We start from the raw sequence: 20,548 nt of genomic DNA, 5'->3' as shown, positions 1-20,548 counted from the left end.
ATGGCAGTGCCAACACCGCCGACCAGGAAACTGGTTCAGTGGTGTAGCAGGCCTGGGTCACTGCCAATTCCAGTGACCCAGGCCGCCAAACCACTACTGGTTCGGCCACCACTGAGGAACAGCCATGATTTTGGCTCCAAGACAGAAGGCTGGGGCGGAAGCAGATCTGTACAAGAATAACACAGCATCTCTCTTGAATAATTAAGCCTTTGGCAGCTTCTCACCCTCTGCGATTGGGACAGAAGCAGTCATTTATTTAGAATACCAAGTAATTCATCCCGTCTGCATTTAAGTAGAAGTCCCCCACTCACCCATCCACCTCACTGCCGTTTGCCTTCTGATAGCCAGTACGGCTGGTGCAGAGAGCCAGAGGTTTTTGCTGAATGAGTTGGCCGGCTGGCTGGCTGGCTGGCTTGGTGCCACGGCCACACAGACCGAGCCAAGGCCTGGCTGCTCGGAGAGGATGCTTAGCTGTAGCAAAGCCTTTGGAGATTGTTCCGTCTTGGATGAAGGGAGGACCCAGCATTGCTGAAGGGGACTGAGCTTCCCATTTTTAGATGCATTCCCACTCCGTAGGCAGCAATTCCTCTCAGGCTGACATCATTGCATCGAGAGGGCTATTTAAGCTGAGTTTTGGGACTTGGCCTACCCGTGCTGTTCCTCCTGCTCCTGCTGGCTGTGCCTCCACTTTGTTCTCGCAAGGAGACTCCTGGCAGCATGGCCCCTAAGAAGGACTTCCCTGTGAAGCGGCCGGTAGCCCCACCTGCTAAACCAGCCGCTAAACCAGCTGGGCCAAAACCAGGATTCCTGGCAGGAAAAAGCAAAGTGCCGGAAACGGCACCAGCACCACCAGCACCAGCACCAGAGAAGCCGAAGGAGCCGCCCGTTGACCTTTCCAAAGTGGTGGTAAGTGAGGCCTGGAGGAAGAGTGAAGCTGCAGGGAACCCATATCTTCCCAAAGGAAAGGAGGATGCAACAGCCACCACCTTAGATCCTTTTCTCTCCCTCAAAAGCAATGCCTCAAGATCGCTATAAGCGTTTAAACTGAGGGATGTAACACCTCAGAACTAGGCATGGGAAGAATAAGCACACTAATAATTGGCTTCAAATATGAAGTATAGAGAGACTTCTTTTAGTGACCCCTCAATTTGGACAGGCAATTCGGTCATTAAACAAAGTAGTCACTAAAGTGAAACCGCCACTCTGCTTATTATTTTACTTTAGCTCTCCTTTGCTTTAAAAACCTGTGAGGATTGGTTACAAAGTTACATTTTCATCACAATTTGCAAATGGTTGTTATATGAGACAGGCACTAAATGAGGAGACTACCTATAATCACATTATTAGGAGGAGGTGCCTAAATACCCATCAATGAAAGAAAGCATCCTGATTTAGAAGCTGCTTATAACTCTGTTCCATTGATTTTCTTCTTCTTGCTGGATACAAATGTCAAAGAGTAATGCCTGCGTTTAAGTTTGTGTGATTTCTTCAGGCAAAATGTACACAACAGTGCTTAGGAACGTTAAAATGGTTTGAAAAGGGCATCGCTTCCCATGTTTTGTTCATTGTTTCCCTCCTCTGGTCATCAGGTTTTGTGAAATTTTAAAATGCAAAATTTCTTTATCAGAGGTGGATAGTAAAATGAATACATGGAGCATGAACAGAAATATATTTTTCAGCCCACTAGATTTGGAGGGCAGGGGGAAATCAAATATATCATCCTCTAGCCTGACATGATGTATTCTGCAACATGCCTATTGTATTTCTTTTTTTAAAAAAAATTGGGCAGAAGAGCTGATAGTTTCAGAGCAAACATTGACTGTTCAGGGTCTGCTTGTTTGAGAGATAATAAAAATACTAATTTCTGCATATCTACCAGACATCATACTTCATGGTCCTTCTGTAGATTTTGGACTACAGTCTCCATCAGCTCTGGCCCTGGGGGTTGGGTATGATGGTAGCCACCACCAAGGGAGCTTCATAGTAACTCCAACAACAACTACTATAAATAACCTAGAACCAGACAAATGTCAGATGCAAACTAAACCATGTTTTTTTTAATATGCAAAACTAATCTGGTTTTATTATTATTGCTCAATTCTCATAATCATTTTGTGAAAGCTGTGTCTTCCTTTAACTTGACTTACTACCTCTCCACTGGAAGCAGCTTGGTCAAGTAGCTCCTGAACTTCCTGTGACATTTCAAAATCATTTAATTTACTTCATCGGTTTAGCTATAGTTCTCATTTCTCAAAAAAGTAAGCAAACAATTCAGCAATGTTCTGAAATTAATTTTTTTGTGGGTCAGGAAGTTATAAAGCTGGCGGTACAAGGAGAATGAGAGAATTATAATGAACAGACATTCCACTAGAGACAATTTGAGTTCCCTTTGTAATATGTAAGGTAAAGAAGAGATTTCGTTTTCACTTTAAAATTACAAGAGAAATTACAATAGCAATCAGAAAGTTGCTCAATTGTCTGCAGAAAATTCAATAGCTGTATTGCTTTGGATTTTTGTGCAGCTGATTATGTCCCTTTGTTACATTCTAGATAAGTTAACCTTGTTTATTTAATTATCTCACTTGAATTGGAATAACAGATGCCACAGAAAATTGTATGAGTACAATGGCATAACTGTTTGCTTCTCAAGGCGTCTGGATAGGCAACATTAGAAAGAGAAGAGAATGCTGAACTGATCTTTTAACTTGAGCTGAACACCCAAATAAATTGAATGAAATATTCAAATAGTAAAAGGAATTATGTACGCCTATCTGAAGAAACAAGGACTGCTATCCTTTTTTTAAATGCAAGATTTATACAAATTCCTGCTTAATTTTTGTCTGTACGTAGACATAAAATGACAAAACTGGCTGTTAAAAATTCTAAAACAAGTTCAGGAACAAATTATTATGCATAAATTCAATTGCAAATTGGATTTTCCTTCTGTTCCTTGTATCAAAGGCCAGGCTACCACACCACGAAAGTCCAACTATTTTACTATATATAATATTAGCTTTGATTTTACTGTACAAACCCTATTTCTTGGTCTCTACATTGGACTAAATGCTAACCACAATAGCTTTCTGAGTGTAGACATTTGGGAGTTCCTCATCTAAATTTCAAGCAACCATAGGCATTTTATTGTTAGGAAAAAGAAATAGGTTAACTTCCATTGTTGACTGCTTTCTGCAAACAAATCACAACAGGCATTTTTGGGGTGGGTGGGTGGGTGGGTGAGACGTTTAGTATGTTTAGAGAATGTAGATGTTGTTGCTGTGGGTATTATGATGCTCTAAGTTAAGGCATGGTTCAATCCCATTGTACCATAGAGGTTTTAGTTTTAATTATAGTTCTATTCATTTGAGGGTATACTATGGATGCTTCATTCTGTATGCACTATCATTAGGGAAGTATGCAAGACTGAACAAGAAATAAGTAAAGTTATTTCTCTGTCATAAGAAGATCCCTGCTCTCAGACAATGATGATTGGGAATGCTGGCTAGCTAAGGTTAGCGGGAGAGAGAGGGGTGAGATAAATTTAGCAATTGAAAAGGCTCTTGTTATTTTAAAGACTGGTCCAAACAGCAGACGCACAAGTCTGGTATTTGGCCTGCATGCTTAGGAAGCCAGGACAGAGACAGGTGGTTAGGGAGGAGGCTTAGCATAAGAGTGCAGTTATTTCAGTCCTACCTCTATAGCCCTGCTTTGTTGGGATGCCACCTTCTGAAAGCGGCAGATCAAGTTGCGAGAGGACCAGAGCGTTCAATCAACAGTCATGTCCTTGTCATGCCTCAGGATTCCCAAAACAGTGAGGTAGGGGTTCCAATTAGGATACCGAACCAAGACCAAATGCAAAGATGTACTTCAATGAGTAGCTACAGCAGTGTTTTTTAACCTTGGCACCTTTAAAATGTGTAGGCTCCAACTCTTAAGATCAGGCAGAAGGTACTGTCTAGATCGGGGGTGGGTTCCAGATTCTTTTACTGCTGATTTGCTCAGGGACGCGCTTTGGGTGTGTGCACATGCGCAAAGCAAAAAAACAAGATGGCAGTGTTTAGGGGCGTGGACGGCCGAGTTGCTACCTACTCAGCCGAATCGGGCTGAACCAGTAGGAATCCACCTCTGGTCTAGATCAGTGTTTCTCAACTGTGGTCATTCTACGCTGCGTGAATTTCAAGTCTCAGAATTCCCCAGCTGTATCTTTCTTGTACCTTTCAATTTATATTGTTTTTATTTGTTTCCTAGTATGATTTGATAGCTTATTAGTAACCTATGACTATCACTAAGTGTTTTTTTATTTTTATTCGTGATGAATGTATCTTGTCTTTTCATGTACACTGAGAGCCTACGCACCAAAGACAAATTCCTTGTGTGTCCAATCACACTTGGCCAATAAAGAATTATATTCTATTAAACTTTAAACTCCCAGAATTCCCCAGAGTTGAAGTCCACACATCTTAAAGTTGCCAAGGTTGAGAAATATTGAGCTATGGATATGTTCTCAGAGATTATCAGACTTGGGGACCCTTCAGCCCCAACAGTATCATGGCGGGCTTGTATTGCTCATTGGCCTCCAAACCATTCAAAAGCTTCAGGTAAAATTTTCAGCTAGATATAGTGTTATATTGCCAATAGGCTGTGGTAGGAATGCAAATGCACAATAATAATGTGCCAATACACACAGCACAGCTAAACATTCAAAGCCTTTCACACCTTGGTTAATTAGGCCACCACAATGGTCAGTTTATTGGTGGGGATGAAAACACAAGGGAAGAAGAGCAACAGTAGTGTGCTTCACACCCGGTGGCAGAAGGGCTGAAAGGATTCCCATCATAAATTCTCCTTGGCTCTCTGTCCGCAGAGGAACCATTGTGAAAGGGCTTCCTAGAATAAAGTGACCAGACGTCCTGCTTTTGGCGGTACAGTCCCGCTTTTTAAAAAATTGTCCTGCATCCCGCGGCGTTTTTAAAAAGTCCTAATTTTTCGGTCGGCCGCGCACATGGCAAAAAAACACCACACAGCAGTTTGCAACCTGAGCTGGGCACCACGTTACCCCTGCCGTGCTTTTGAGAAGCCATGGGGGCTTTTTTTCCTGCTCCTGCCCCCTCCGCCGCCTTCCTACTGGCTCCTGCGGCCTCATGGCTCCTCAAAAGCATGGCGGAGGAGGAGGTGGCGGCAGGGGTAACATGGTGCCCAGCTCAGGTGCTCCGAGCGGAGGGGGAGGTGGCGCTGCTGCTGCCATGGGCAGGGGCGCCAGCGGCAGCTTTGGTGGCTTCACCTCAGTTGCAGCACCAGGCGGCAAATGTGGTAGTTCTGTTGGAGGCGGAGGCGGCAGGGGTAATGCGGTGCCCAGCTCAGGTACTCCGAGCGGAAGGGGAGGTAGCGCTGCCGCTGCCACGAGCAGGGGCACCAGCGGGAGCTTTGGCGGCTTCACCTCAGCCGCAGCGCCTGGCGGCAAATGTGGTAGTTCTGTTGGAGGAGGAGGTGGCATATAGACTAAATTTTTAATCAGGACCCTCCCCCCCCCCGTCAATGGTGTCCCTCTTTACCAATGTTAAAATCTGGTCACCTTATCCTAGAACAACACCAACTACTCTGGAAAACACATACATGACACCACTTCATTCTTATGCTCTGACGTGTATTCGTATTTATCCTATAGATAAATATAGACCTATAGAACTTATAGAAGGTTTAGGGCTGGGGGGGGATTGGTTCATTATCAGAGCAGTCTATCTGGGACAGGGACCCATTTTATAATCAAGTCAACTTTGATTTGGGTCCAAACACATGCACATTCACTGCATAGTGTTGGAAAATGTAACCTCAATCTGGAGGAAATGATTCAACAGGTTATGGGCGGGGGGAGGGGGAGTTAATTATTTTTATTTGCTAGATTTTTAAAATCCTGTCATTATTATTTTTATAAATTATTGAAGGCAATCAACCAGAGGTGGTATTCAGCAGGTTCTGACCAGTTCTGGAAAACCGGTAGTGGAAATTAGTTCAGAGAAACGGTAAAGACCCCCTCTGCCTGGCCCCGCCCCCACCTATTTTCTGCCTCCCGAGTCCCAGCTAATTGAGAGGAAATTGCCACGCCCATCAAGCCATGCCCACCAAGCCACACCCACCAAGCCAAGCCATGCCCACCAAGCCACATCCACAGAACCACAGTAGTAAAAATTGTTGAATCCCACCACTGCAATCAACATATCTAATACCCCTTCCTTCTCCTATTTTCCACACAACAACCCTGTGAGGCGAGGTGGGCTGAGAGAAAGGGAATGGCCCAAAGTCATCCAGCCAGTTGTCATGTCTAAAGTGACATAGAGCTCAGAGTTTCCTGGTTTCTAGTCTGGTATCTTAACCACCAAAATGGCTCTCATCTAATAAAGTAAGACTATAAACAGGTACATAAAAATAATAAACTTGGAGGATTACGTAATTTAAAGCAAAACATATGACATCATACAGTACTTTTTCAGTGAAATATTGAGATGTCCTATTTTTTTAAAAAAAGAATCCTCAATATTTGTCGTTCGGTGTCTTCAGAACTAAGAGTTTAAATTTAAAAAAAATTGATGAGCAGGGTTTATTTATTTTAATGAGGCAGCAAATTAAATATATCCTCTAACTAAGCCTTAAAAAATTGTCCTCTTTCTTTACAACTACTGGTCAGTTTAGAATAAATGAGCCAAGGTAAAAAACTGAAATCTCTCTTTCTCTCTGTCACAAGTTCCCCGTTAAATAGAATAGAATAGAATTCTTTATTAGCCAAGTGTGATTGGAAACACAAGGAATTTGACTTCGGTGCTCTCAGTGTACATAAGGAGAATAAAATGCATTAATGAAGAATAAAAAGATACAACAGTGATAATCAAGGTTACTAATAAGCTATCAAATCATACTAGGAAACAAATAAAAACAATATAAATTGAAAGATACAAGAAAGATACACTAATTTGAATTTTGGATTCTGGAACCTCAATACTTACCTGAATAATGTCAGTTCTAAAGCTTGCTTTTAAAACAGAGGTTTTTCAGTTGATGAACATGAAAGCATCTTGGCAGGTTTTATTTATTTATTTTTTACTACCGCATCAGAATTTCTGCTTGTTCGGGTAAATGACATAATTTCCTACCTCTTTTTTCTTTCTAGATTGAGTTCACCAAAGAGCAATTGGAAGGTGAGTTACTTCCATGTCACTGGCCACCAAGAGTCTTGGATTTATTTTATCCTTTATTTATTGGTAAACAAACAAACATAAACAAATAGCAATAGCACATAGACTTAAATATCACTTCATAGTGCTTTACAACCCTTTCTAAGTGGTTTACAGAGTCAGCCTATAGCCCCCAACAATCTGGGTCCTCATTTTACCCACCTCGGAAGGATGGAAGGCTGAGTCAACCTTGAGCCTGGTGAGATTCGAACTGCCAAACTGCTGACTGCCGGTGATCAGCAGAAATAGCCTGCAGTACTGCACTCTAACCACTGTGCTGCCACAGCTCTGTACAAGCAATCATTAGTATAATACAACAGACAACTTCTATTTGTTTTTCCACTGTAACAAAATGACCACTTAGACTTGATTCCTAAGATTAGATTATAAACAGATGTTAAGAGAAATGATGTTAGGGAAGGAGTAGCCTTGTATCTGTATCAAATATCTCATTTATCCCATCCCATCAACTTACTTCCACCATTATGTCTGCTTTAAACAGAGATCCAAGTAGATCTGAATTCACAAAGTCAGTTATAATTCAGAAGAGGTTGGATTCATGTTTTATTCTTGTTGGATTCAATGCAACTAGATGTAATGGGATGTGTAAATGACCTTGGGAAAAGAGAGTATAAGATGATGTCTGGGTAATAATCAGACAAGAGAGTTAGGAACCTCAATGGCTTAACAATCAGAAGGAAAAAAAACCTTAGGCAGGACTTGCAGTTAAAAGTGGCAGCAAGGAGTTTGTACTTTCAGACTTACAAGATATTGCTAACATAGTCTTTACAATAATGTATAATATTTATACATAAGATATAAATACCTTTCAGTCCTACAAAAAAGACCACACTAAAAATCACAACCATATAGATCCGTGATGGCAAACTTTTGGCATATGTGCCACAGGTGGCACACACAGCCCTCTGTGTCACCTTGCTTAGCTCCACCTCACGTGTGTGCGCCTCCCGCCCGCCAATTGATTTTCAGGTCTCTGTCATCTATGTGGAAGATGCATGTGGATGCATGGGAGGGATGTCACATGCTCATGTGCGGGGATGGGGGTGCGGCACTTGGGGGGTGCAGTGCGTGGGGGGTGCAGTGCATTGGGGGCGCAGTGCACCTCCCCCCGTGCCACGTTTTTGGTTTCAGGAGGCTTCAGGAAGGCCTGTTAGGCCCAAGGTGGGCCGCGGGGAGCGGAGCAACACCATTTAGGATTCTGTAAGACTACAAGTAGTCCTTGACTTATGACCACAATTGAGCCCCAAATTTCTGTCGTTGAGAGAAACATTTGTTAAATGAATTTTGCCACATTTTACAACCTTTCTTGCCGCAGTTGTTAAATGAACCACTGCAGATATGAAGTTAATAATACAGAATTAGAAATAAAGAGAATCTGGCTTCCCCATTGACTTTGCTTGTCAGAAGGTCACTTGGACACTGCATCCATCATAAATATAAGTCAGTTACCAAACATCTTAATTTTGTTCTTGTGACTGTGGGGATGCTGCAACGGTTGTAAGTTTGAAAAATGGTCATAAGTCATTTTTTTCAGTGCCGTTGTAACTTTGAACAATCACTAAATGAATTGTTGTAAGTTAAGGATTACCTATATGACTCCCTTTGATTTCTTTCTTATCTCACCTAAATATGAGAGTACTTTCAAAGGACAGTACATCAGGGATGGGTTGCTGCTGCCATTATTGCTGGTTCGGTGCACACAAAAATTTTGTGCGCGCCCAGCCAAAGCAAGCACAAACGGCATTTGCACTAAATAGGTCTGTGCATGCACAAAATATTAAAAAAGAGCCGAGGTGGCACAGTGGTAGAGTGCAGTACTGCAGGCCACTTCATCTGACTGCTATCTGCAGTTGGGCGGTTCAAATCTCACTGGCTCAAGGTTGACTCAGTCTTCCATCCTTCCGAGGTGGGTGAAATGAAGACCCAGACTGTGGGGGCAATATGCTGACTCTGTAAACCGCTTAGAGAGGGCTGAAAGCCCTATGAAGCGGTATATAAGTCTAACTGCTATTACTATATTGCTAAAAATAAAAAATAAAAATTTTGCAATGAAAATTGTTCTGCGTATGCACAGAACCGAAAATCAAGATGGCAGCGTCTATGGAGAACCAGTTTGGGGGCGTGGCAGGCCTGGGTCGCTGCCAGGTCTAGCAATCCAGTCGCCAAACCACTACTAGTTCGGCCGAACCTCTAGGAACCCACCACTGCAGTACATCTTTACTAAGGAGTCTGACTTGCTTGGTGGGCTCATCCACGCATCCTATACCACTAGCAGCAAATCCTCACAATGTTGTGACCTGTTGTGACACAATGGTCTGCCATGGCAACAAATCCTCATGAGGCTACCATTGTCACATCTCCAACCTACCACGAAGGTAGCTTAAATTCATCTTTAGCTGGTTGAGTTTTAAAGCAATGTTTTCTTCTTTGCTGTGTGAATGTCCCATGACCCTTCACTGATGACATCAGTAATAATGACCCCCTCAGAGGCTCATCCTCTGGCCCACCTACCCCATCCCTCCTGTCAGTTGCTGAGTTCTGCCTTCATAGCCATTTGGTTTCTATTACTGGAGAGGCCTAATGATCTGGATACCACAGCTGTGTTTCTCCATGGAGAAAATGCCCCAGAGAAGCATTATGCTGGCTCTTAACAGCCATAGGCTTAATGCTCTTTTGGGAAGAATTCATAAACATGTGTCACTTAGATAATCTGTCACCATGGCCCGAGCCTGTCCATCCCTACCCTCAACACATGTTAAGGACAGGGAGAGTTGGCTGCTTTTCCCATTGGCAGGTAACACTGAATGGGACGCAGCAAAATTATCCCACATTATAATTGCAAAGGACAGAAACAGTCACCCATCTTGCTAACAAAAGCAGAAGAAATCAGCTGGGATTAGACAAACAATGCCACACACTTTTTGGCCAACTTGGACAGGGAAAGGAATCCTCATTAACATAGCCAGAAGGAAAAGCTCTTTTAATTACTCTTAGAACTGAAATGTTGCTATAAAATTGAAGGCCTGCTTTATGAGCTCAATTGCTAGCGAGAGGGTTAAGTACCATATAACATCTGAATTCGGCTGTCTACCTGAAGAGCAATGTCTGATGATTGCTCTAACAGGGTGAAATGGAAAGGATCTGTTGGAAAAAATGTCCTGGAGTCAGCTCCAAGTGGGGAAAAAGACACTGGAAAGATGGAGGCTGCTTGGAAAGATGGTTTAATGGTGGACAGGACCACATGGCTTGAGGTCCTGAACAGAAAAGGTGATCACATGCTTCAAGATATTGGGTGAAGAAGAAAAGAGAGTGGGATGCTGAAAGTTCCAGGCTTGTGTAAGAAATGTATTCTGATTGGTTGTCAGACTCCCATGGGGCCATGCAGGGGCAACTCTCTAGTCTGTGTTTTGAGTCCAAGTTTGGTTGAGTTCCCTGATGCATGTGGTGAGTTTCTGTAGAAGGCTAATCCTATCTTTGTTACGTAGAGTAAACTAGCTCATTGAGAAAGGTGAGGGCTATTAAGAGTGAGTCTGTTTCCTGTCTAAAAGCATGTTTCTCCATTTCTGATCCAGGGAAATATAATATTCTGCCTTTTCAATATTTCCCAGGATATTTCATTTTTCTAGGAGAGGGTTCCTACAGATCAATTCGCCAATAATGAAATCCCAGAAACAAGGCAATGATGCCCCTTTGAAAGATTATTGGAATCTTTTGTATATTGAAAGACTAGCCAAACCCTTCCAGATCACCATTTTCATCTCTATGGTAAATGTATCCCAAACAGAGCTTGTCATTAGAGAGGAAGCCTCCTTCTAATTGATTGACTATGATTGATCGAAACTGGGCAGGCAGGCAGATGTTGTAGTGTCCAGTTTCTTAGGATTACATCTGAATCCTCTAGTTGACACTGGCAGAAGGACAAGCTTGACACTTTATCTCCATCCAGCTCCAGCCCCCCTCGCAGCTCTCCATTTCAGAGGCCACGTATCAAACTAGATCAAAATTTGATCTGATCTCTCTAGATTACAAGGAGGCCTTTGGGCTCTTTGATCGGGTCGGCGACGGTAAAATCCAGTTGAGCCAGTGTGGAGATGTGATGAGGGCATTGGGCCAGAATCCTACCAATGCTGAAATCCGGAAAGTCCTGGGACATCCAAAGCCTGATGGTAAGTCATCCCTGCTTTGCCATGCGTAGGGAAAATTATAATACAGTATGACCACAGGATGGCAGCAGATTCCAGATTTAAGGGATCATATTGGACCATTCAGCCTTTCTTTCTAGTCATTCTATGGTAGTTAGGAATATAAAGCTGGAAAATGTGGATTATATGCAGTTCCTTTGATGAGGAAAAACTCTGTCTTCTTGTGACTTAACTATAATCTAATCTGCAGAAATCAACAAGCCATGATTTCTGATGCATAGGAACACATATTTTAACCTATAAGCTTTGTTACAATTATTAGAAGCATGCAGCCATTCTTCTTGAACACGCTAGGAATCTGCAACACCATTCGTGTATAAACAAATCAGTATAATTTTAGTATAATTTGTATTTGCAATAATATGTTTAAATAACTGGACCAACAGTTAGTTGAATGAAACATAATGACCTACAGTATTATACATATACAGTAGAATGCTAAACATAAGTAGTAGTCTATGTATCACAGTAGCTGAGTTCAGGAATTATGCTAAACTGAAATTAAATTTAGCAAAATGTGTGAACTCAGGCAACAGGATTAAGAGGGATTTTAAAATGTAACTGCATATTCCCTCCTTTATACTGAACACATAATCTAAATTAAGTGCATAATATAATCTAAAAAATATAGTGCATCAAAGAGTATGTTTTCCTAATTTAACTTGCATTTAAAATTTACACTTTTCAAACAATCTGGATTTCAAGAGTTCAGACTGAAAAAATGACAGCAGTAAAAAAAGTGGTAAGCCAGTTTGGTGTAGAACTTAAACTGGGATTCTGTGAGTTTTGGAGTATCTTAGACACAAAGCCAGTTTGGGTGATCTTGGGCCAACCCTCTCTCTTAGTCCTCAGAGGCAAGCAGGGGGAAACCATTTCCGAAGTACAGTATTGCCAAGAAAACTACAGGGACCCCTCCAGGCAGTTGCCTGGAATCAACACTAACTCCAAGAGACACACACAAAATTGCAAGGCTAGCAGTTGTGCAGGACATGTACACGCCCTGGAAACTGGAAGAGCATTAGTTTATTCTTTATTGTGCTTTCAGCATATTTTTAATTGCACTCTACTATTCAAGCCAGGAGTGCCAGACCAGCACAATCCAAGAAAAAGAATGCAGAAGAACAGTTGGAAGGGACCTTGAAGTTTTCAAGTCTAAACCCCCTGCTTGAGCAGGAAGCCCTATATCTATATATAACATACATACATACATACATACATACATACATACATACATACATACTATAATACATATTACATAGATGAGAGTCTATACCCTAAACCTATACATAAAGGGGTATCTGTAGGACAGAAACAACTCCCTTCCCCCAACAGCTCAGTATATGTCACTTTCTATATTCATTTATACTATTTAAATTTAGTTCACAAATTTAGTTCACAGTACAGTGTTCGCTTTTCTCTTAGGATAGTGAATGATCCCAGCTGTAGCTCTGCAACTCACCAGTTTCAAAGAGAAAAGTTAGTTGGGGTAGACAGGGGCACTCATGTTGTATCTGTAGGACCTTCTTAAAGAGGATGCGCCTTTTCCGGAGATGACTGGCCCTTAAGGAGATGCTGTGTGAAATGACTGGAGCGCCCACGGACATTGTCATCTTTCCTCCTTTGAATCCAGGTTACTTGTGTAGCTCCACAGTATAGAGATAACCAAATAACAGAACTGGGAGCTTAGAGGTATGAACAGCTTAACAGAGTTGGAAGGGACCGTATCAGTGGTGGGTTTCGATTTATTTTACTACCGTTTGCTCGTGTGCATGACATTTGATTCCAATGTTAAACATATTAAATTATTATTGTGAAGAGCTTTAGTTAATGAATTTTTCTGTTGTCAGAAGGAATTTGCTATTTATTGAACCTGGGCAAATTATTAGAGAATATTCATTCAGAACAATATCCAGGATTTCACACTTATTTGTATGGGTTGCTGCACTTTAACAGGGATCTCTGCCTGAAGGTGTGAATTAAGTAGAAAGAGGATAAAATTAATAAAATAAAGAGGTGGTGGATATTCCCTGAATAAGGGAATCGCCTTGAAGAGTATTAGAGTTGTATCTAATGTAATAAGCAGGAGCCAGATTGCTTTCTGATACTGTACACAATGTTGTTAAGTACTTGGCTCTGTTCTTTCACAAATTCTGGTACAAAGACAGTGACACTAAATTCTCAGCTTTTGTATTTAAAACAAAATTCGGGAATATGGGCAGTCAAAAGCAATTTGATTCAGCCCTCTAACTGAGATATGATTTGGCTCTAGGCTCCAGGTATGGTCCTTATAATTTGGACTTTGATTTGGCTCTTTATAATTAAATTCAGGTTAGATACAGCTCCAGAGACATACACTTGATCTGGGTTCTTCTCTTCCTTCCCTATAACATGGCCCAGAATCATTTCCTTTGGAGATCTTGCCTTGGCTAAACCATGGCTCTTAGCAAATTCAAAGATGACGCAAGTTGCATTTGTTGTAAGCAGGAAAACCCAAGAGAGTGGTAAATATTCACTCATTTTGATCTTGTGAGAAGGTGAAAATGAACAATTCATAGCAGTTGGAAGAAGCCTTGAAACCTAAAAATCAGCGGTAGAAACTTCTGCTTTTTGCATTTGCCTGATTTGACAATGTAAACTAGGATAAGTATACTGCAGTTGGTGATGTTCAGTATAAAAACATAAATGACGTTGAGACACCCTGCTTGAGGGACTCTTCACTCCACCTGTATGTCAGTATGGCACCATGTGTGCTTACCTTATAGATCATCTAGTCCAACCTCCCGTTCAAGCATGAGGCTCTACACCATTTCTGACAGATGGCAGTCCAATCTCTTCTTGAAAGCTTCCAATGATGAAGCTCCCACAACTTATGAAGGCAACTTCTGTCCCATTGGTTGATTGGTCTCACTCTCAGAAAACTTTTCCTTATTTCCAGGTTGAATCTCTTCTTGTTCAGTTTTCATCCATTATTCCTTGTCCGTCTTTCAGATGCTTTGGAAAATAGCTTGATCCCCTCCTCTCTGTGGCAGGCCCTCAAATACTGGAACACTGCTATCATGTCTCCCCTGGTCCTGCTCTTCACTAGACTAGCCAGGCCCAGTTCCTGTAACCGTTCATCATATGTTTTAGCCTCCAATCCCCTAATCATCCTGGTTACTCTTCTCTGCACTCTTTCTAGAGTCTCAACATCTTTTTAATAGTGTGGTGACCAAAACTGGATGCAGTATTCTAGATATGGTCTTATTAAGGCTTTATAGAGTTGTATTAGTGCCTCACTTGATCTTGATTGTATCCCTCTGCTTAGGATTCCATTGGCTTTTTTGGCTGCCACCACACACTGTTGGCTCTTATTTAATTGGTTGCCCACTAAGACTCCAACAGTTGGATCGGACCTTGAGATCTATTCCAACTCCCTGCTCAAGCAGGAGACTCTGTACCATTTCAGACAAGTGGCTGTCTAGTCTCTTCTTAAAAGCCTCCAATGTTGGAGCACCCACAACCTCTGGAGGCAAGCCGTTCCACTGATTAATTGTTTTAATTGTCCGGAAATTTCTCCTTAGTTTCACTTATATTTTCACTTAAAGCCGAGAACACAAATTGCTCCCCAGAATACCGTATATACTCGAGTATAGGCCGACCCGAATATAAGCCGAGGCACCTAATTTTACCACAAAAAACTGGAAAAGTTATTGACTCGAGTATAAGCCTAGGGTGGGAAATGCAGCAGCTACCGGTAAATTTCAAAAATAAAAATAGATACCAATAATGTTTTTGAATATTTATTTCAAAGAAAAACAGTAAACTAGCGGTGTATTCAATGAAATACTTCACTCACCTCATGATGCTGATGTCCCGCTGTGATGATGATGTCCCGTGCAGCCGCGGGAGCGATGTCCCGCCTCCTATGACACACGGCACAGTGATTCCTATCATTGGATCACTGTACCAGAGGAGGTGGGACATCGCTATGTGGCTGCTTGCCATAACAAGGAGGAGGTGGGACATCGTTGCAGAGCGGCAGGAGGGGGAGGAAGGGGAATCGTAAGACAGCCCTGCATTACATTAGAACGTGAGGAGGGGGGATGGTGCGGTGTGCGCTGCGCGGCAAACTGACACAGAGGGAGGGGAAACTCACAGGGGCACTGGGCCATTCACGAGTGTCACCCAGCGGCATGGCCCCGCCCCTTTTTCTCCTCCATTTCGGGCAAATTTTTCACTGACTCGAGTATAAGCCGAGGCGGCTTTTTTCAGCCCAAAAAGTGGGCTGAAAAACTAGGCTTATACTCGAGTATATACAGTATGTTGTCATTTAGATATACTAAGATATACACACTTAGATCCCAAGAACGGTTCCAATTATAAACCACAGTTTGTAACAAGACTGAGCAATTCATGACCTGGGGATATATATTGCCAACCATTTTTTTCCCCTGTCCGTTCAACACATCTGGTTTAGTTGTATTTAAAGGACATGCATGTCTCTCAGCAACTTTTTTTCCCTTTAGTTTAATTCCATATTGAAAGTGTTTTCTACCTGTGTGGCACAGAAATAACTTTTTGAGATTCAAGGATGGAGGGTTGGGTGGGAAATGAATGCTTCTTCTCCTTTGGCATCTTCTCTTCCCCCACTTTCTAATCATCCCCAGAGCTGAATTCTAAACGGGTGGAGTTTGAAGAGTTCCTGCCAATGCTGCAAACAGTTGCCAAGAACAAAGATCAAGCCACCTATGAAGATTATGTGGAGGGGCTCAGAGTCTTTGATAAGGAGGGGAATGGAACCGTCATGGGGGCAGAATTGCGCCATGTCCTTTCCACACTGGGTAAGTATACGGTGTATCCCTACCACCACCATCACCATGAAAAGGCACTAAAATGCATTACATGGGGAAATTGCCACAGCCTGAAGCCCAAAAGAACTCCCAGATGAGAAAAATTCATCTTAAGTTACAGCTACAACCTCAATTTGCCTCCTTTAGAACGATACTAATCAATAAACATCAGTGTTCTCCTGATCTTCTTTTAATATTGGTTGTAATCCACAAGTAATTTGGATGGTTTTCTATCCCTTTAATGTTAATATTAGCTCAGTTGTAATGCCAGTGGCTAAGATGCTCAGCTTGTCGATCAGAAAGGTTGGCAGTTTGGCGGTTTGAATCCCTAGTGCCACATAATGGAGAGAGCTCCTGTTACTTGTCCCAGCTTCTGCCAACCTAGCAGTTCGAAAGCATGTAAAAATGCAAGTAGAAAAATAGGAAAATAGGAATCACCTTTGGTGGGAAGGTAACAGCATTCCATGAGCCTTTGGCGTTTAGTCTTGCCAGCCACATGACCACAGAGACGTCTTCGGACAGAGCTGGCTCTTTGGCTTTGAAACGGAGATGAGCACCGCCTCCTAGAGTCGAGAACAACTAGCACATATATGCGAGGGGAATCTTTACTTTTATACCTTTAATGTCAGGTGAATTATCCTTTCTCCATTGGTGAGGGATCTTCTAATTTTATTAGTGTGCTTTGAAAAATATCAGGTGAAATTTGTGTTTTAATTGCAAAGTGGCATTAGCCTATAAAGGCCTTTTTTAAAAAGTGGAATTGTTGACTTCCCCACAAAAAAATAAAGCCCTTCGTGTTGTGTGTGTTTTGGTGTTACCTGATTTTGCCAAACTTTTGCTTTTCTTCTTGTGCTTTTCTTCTATTTTTTTCTAAGTTTTTTTTTACTTAGAAAAACTTTTTACTTTTATTTTTTTTAAACTTTTACTTCCATTTCCAGTTGCTAGGAATTGGGGGAGGGGGAAGGGTGTACAAATGTAATGAATATTTTGGTGAAAGATAAACCATCTTCCTTTTTTATTTTTTTCAGGTGAGAAAATGACAGAAGAAGAAGTGGATTCTCTATTAGCAGGGCATGAAGATGCTAATGGTTGCATTAATTATGAAGGTAAGATGTTATGCCTGTTGTCAGTTGAGGGTTATGCAAGATATTTGGTTCAGTTTGACCCTACAAAAACATCAGAATGTCCACATCTGACAAGCAAATAAGCTCCCAAAATAGTGAATGTTGGAAGATTCTTGTTTTCACAGAACATCATATAAATAAGAAACCCCTTATGGATTTTTTTGTAAAAAGCATAAAAAATGAACATGATATATGTTTTGAGGGTTTGATTAGTTAGACTTTAGAAAGAAGAGAATAATGATGCAACTTTAGAGAAAGAGGGCAATTTATAATTGTACTTATAACTATTGTGAAGAAAATTAGAAACCACTTTGTAGCCTTTTTCATTCTATTATATTTTTCTTTTATAGTACCTTCTACTTTTTTTCTTTTTTCTTTCTTGGGCTTTTAGATTTCTATTGATTTCTTTCTTTTTCTTTTTTCCTTATGACTCTTCCTTAGTTTGTACTAGATTTTAACTTCAATAAAATTATATATTAAAAATTGCTTAAGTATGGAATGCTAATATTGTGCTGATATGGGATCTGTGTATACACCAGCACTGATGTAGATGTCAGAATTACCTAAAGGTTAGCACTAGGACTTCTGTTATTCCTGTTATTTATTAAAAACTAAACCTGGCCCAGATGTATTTTTTTTAAAAAGCAATCTAAAAGAAAGTTATCATGTAATGTCTGCTCTTCCAGTGATGTCTGCATTTTATCACAATGTATATAGGCTAGTTGTTGGTTGAAAGTAAATTAAAATGATATGTGATAATAGTTTGAAGCCAACTTCTGTCACCAGCCTGAAGCAACTACAATAGCAGGAATGGCTACTGCCTCGAGTTAAAACATTTTATGTGACAATAAGTCCTGGGACAAAAATTAACCACAGTAGGTGATTTTAATCTCTTAAATTATCTCCTTTCTTTTTCATAGCATTTGTCAAACATATCATGGCAAGCTGAGCTGGGATCTACTATGAGTAAGTGCAGTATTTCCAAGCATCATTTATATTCTGGATTGATAGGAGCTCCCTTTTTTCCTCCCTTCCTAAATAAGATTCTTCTCCACAGCTTTTTCATAGGCAATCCTTCATCTGCCCTTCACATATCCCGGAGCATTTTATTATCACTGTAGCAAGGGTGGGTTGCTGCCGGCATTACTGCTGTGCGCACATGCGCAGTTGCCCATAAATTCTTCTGTGCATGTGCAGAACATTAAAAAAAGAATTAAAAACATGCTGGCAATAGCATGGGCAACCGGGAAACCGGTTCGGGGGTGTGGCCAGCCTGCTGTCCCTTCCAGTTCAGTGACCCAGTCCCAGTATCCACTACCAGTTCGCTTGAACTGGTGCAAACTGGTAGCAACCCACCTCTGCACTGTAGGCCATGTTATCCTAACTGTAAAGACAGAGTTAGACAAAATTTGCCAGGACACTGTTTTCTTCCATATCCCTGAACATCATAACAAAATATGAGTTATTAGATCCAACAATTGTTACCAGATGTATGAAGTTCACTATTAAAAGCAATTATTAGAGTGCTTGGTGATTAAAAATCAAAGATTTCCATATTGATCCATGACAGAGTAAAATATTGGCACAGTAAAAGTAGCCTTTGACTTACGACCACAATTGAGCCCAAACTTTCTGTTGTTAAGTGAGACATTTGTTAAGTGAGTTTTTCCCACTTTATGTTTCTTGCCACAGTTGTAAAATGTATCGCTGCAGTTATGATAGTAATGAGGTTGTTAAGTGAATCACTGTTGATTTGCTTGTCAGAAGTCGCAAAAGGTGATCACATGACCCTGGGACACTGCAACTGTCATAAATATGAACCAGATGGCTAAGCATCTGAATTTTGTTCATGTGACAATGGAGTTGTGTGAAAAACGGTCATAAGTCACTTTTTTTCAGTGCCATTATAACTTTCAAGGAGGGCTGCAGGGCTGTCAAACTCCCAGCCCGCGGGGCGGCTATGTCACATGCTGGCCACACCCATGAAGGGGGAAAAAGTCCCGATATGTCACGTAACACCGCCGTGATGACACCCCTGGCCTACTGCATTTACTATATTGTATAATAGAAAGAATTCAGTAAAATAGAAAGATGATTATATGCTTGATCAAAAATAAATATTGAGAAATTTCACCACTTTGACATTTTTTTCTGAAGAGACATCCATGCCTTCTTTTAGTAATTATTGCAAAACTTTGATGTATTCTCTTTCTTCACAGGCAGGGCTGCTCAAGATGCTGTCTTCAGGTACAACTCCTCAGCCTACAGTTCTCAATGGTGTCACTTCCCCCTTTTTTCTACCTTTGTACACACACAATCTGCAACCCAGCCATTTTTCCTGGTATAGACTGTAAAGATATCTTTATAAATACTGAATTGGTGAAACATTAGTACATCAGTCAGTGATCTTCTATGGAACCAGAAGGGAGCAGCAGCAGCAGCAGCAAATTTCACAATTTTTGTGTGAAGAAATCCATTGGTTAAATCATCTGACTCTACAAATTACTCATTTTTCTAAACAATAAAGTTTTTGATTTTCAGGTGCTCTGATTTTTTGATTTGTCATTAGTTCCAAGCAATGAGGTAAGACAAGGAGAGCCTGCTTAATGTCCAAGATGTACACAATAATTTTGAGAAGGGTGGGGCTGATGGCAGGATCTAAGAATCTTCTTGCATATCTGAGTCAGAGTTTTAGATCGAAACACTACAGATTATTTAAATACTGTAGCTACCGTAGGTTATCTTAAAAACCAAACCCTTCGGGACAAAAGGCAGACGTTCTTAATCATATTTTGCATTTTCCATTAGCCTTTGGGAATTTAGGTTTCTGCTCAAACTCAAAACAGTTACTTGGAAGTTCAAGTCAATATTTTTTTTCTGTTTTATTTATATGCCGCCCTTTTCCGGGAGGGCTCAGGGTGGTGAACAACTCAAAAGGGGGAAAGGAAACATAGAACACAATACAAGTAGTTAAAATAGCCAAGAATCACACAGCCACACAGGTCGAGAGGGGAGGGGAACTCGTCAACCCCAGGCCTGCCGGCACAGCCAGGTTTTAACGGCTTTCCGGAAGGCCTGGAGAGAGGTGAGGGTCCGAATCTCTGCGGGGAGTTCGTTCCAAAGGGCCGGAGCTGCCACAGAGAAGGCCC

General features: G+C 41.3%; 1 protein-coding gene across 1 annotated transcript; it reads left to right on the top strand.

Annotated features, from left to right (window-relative positions):
• Positions 1-640: 640 nt before the first annotated feature.
• On the top strand, positions 641-19,942 carry LOC106548183 (myosin light polypeptide 6). Its single transcript, XM_014065515.2, has 7 exons — positions 641-906; positions 7,160-7,187; positions 11,267-11,410; positions 16,093-16,266; positions 17,304-17,381; positions 18,320-18,365; positions 19,619-19,942. Exons 1-6 carry the CDS (start codon positions 718-720, stop codon positions 18,346-18,348), a joined length of 642 nt encoding a protein of 213 aa, XP_013920990.1. The 5' UTR covers positions 641-717; the 3' UTR covers positions 18,349-18,365; positions 19,619-19,942.
• Positions 19,943-20,548: the final 606 nt, after the last annotated feature.

Source organism: Thamnophis sirtalis, unplaced genomic scaffold (assembly GCF_051295495.1).
Source record: "Thamnophis sirtalis isolate CommonGarterSnake01/CBP01778 unplaced genomic scaffold, rThaSir2_p1.2 scaffold_3, whole genome shotgun sequence".
Classification (NCBI taxonomy): Eukaryota; Metazoa; Chordata; class Lepidosauria; order Squamata; family Natricidae; genus Thamnophis; species Thamnophis sirtalis.
This window is presented reverse-complemented; position numbering and strand designations above follow the sequence as displayed.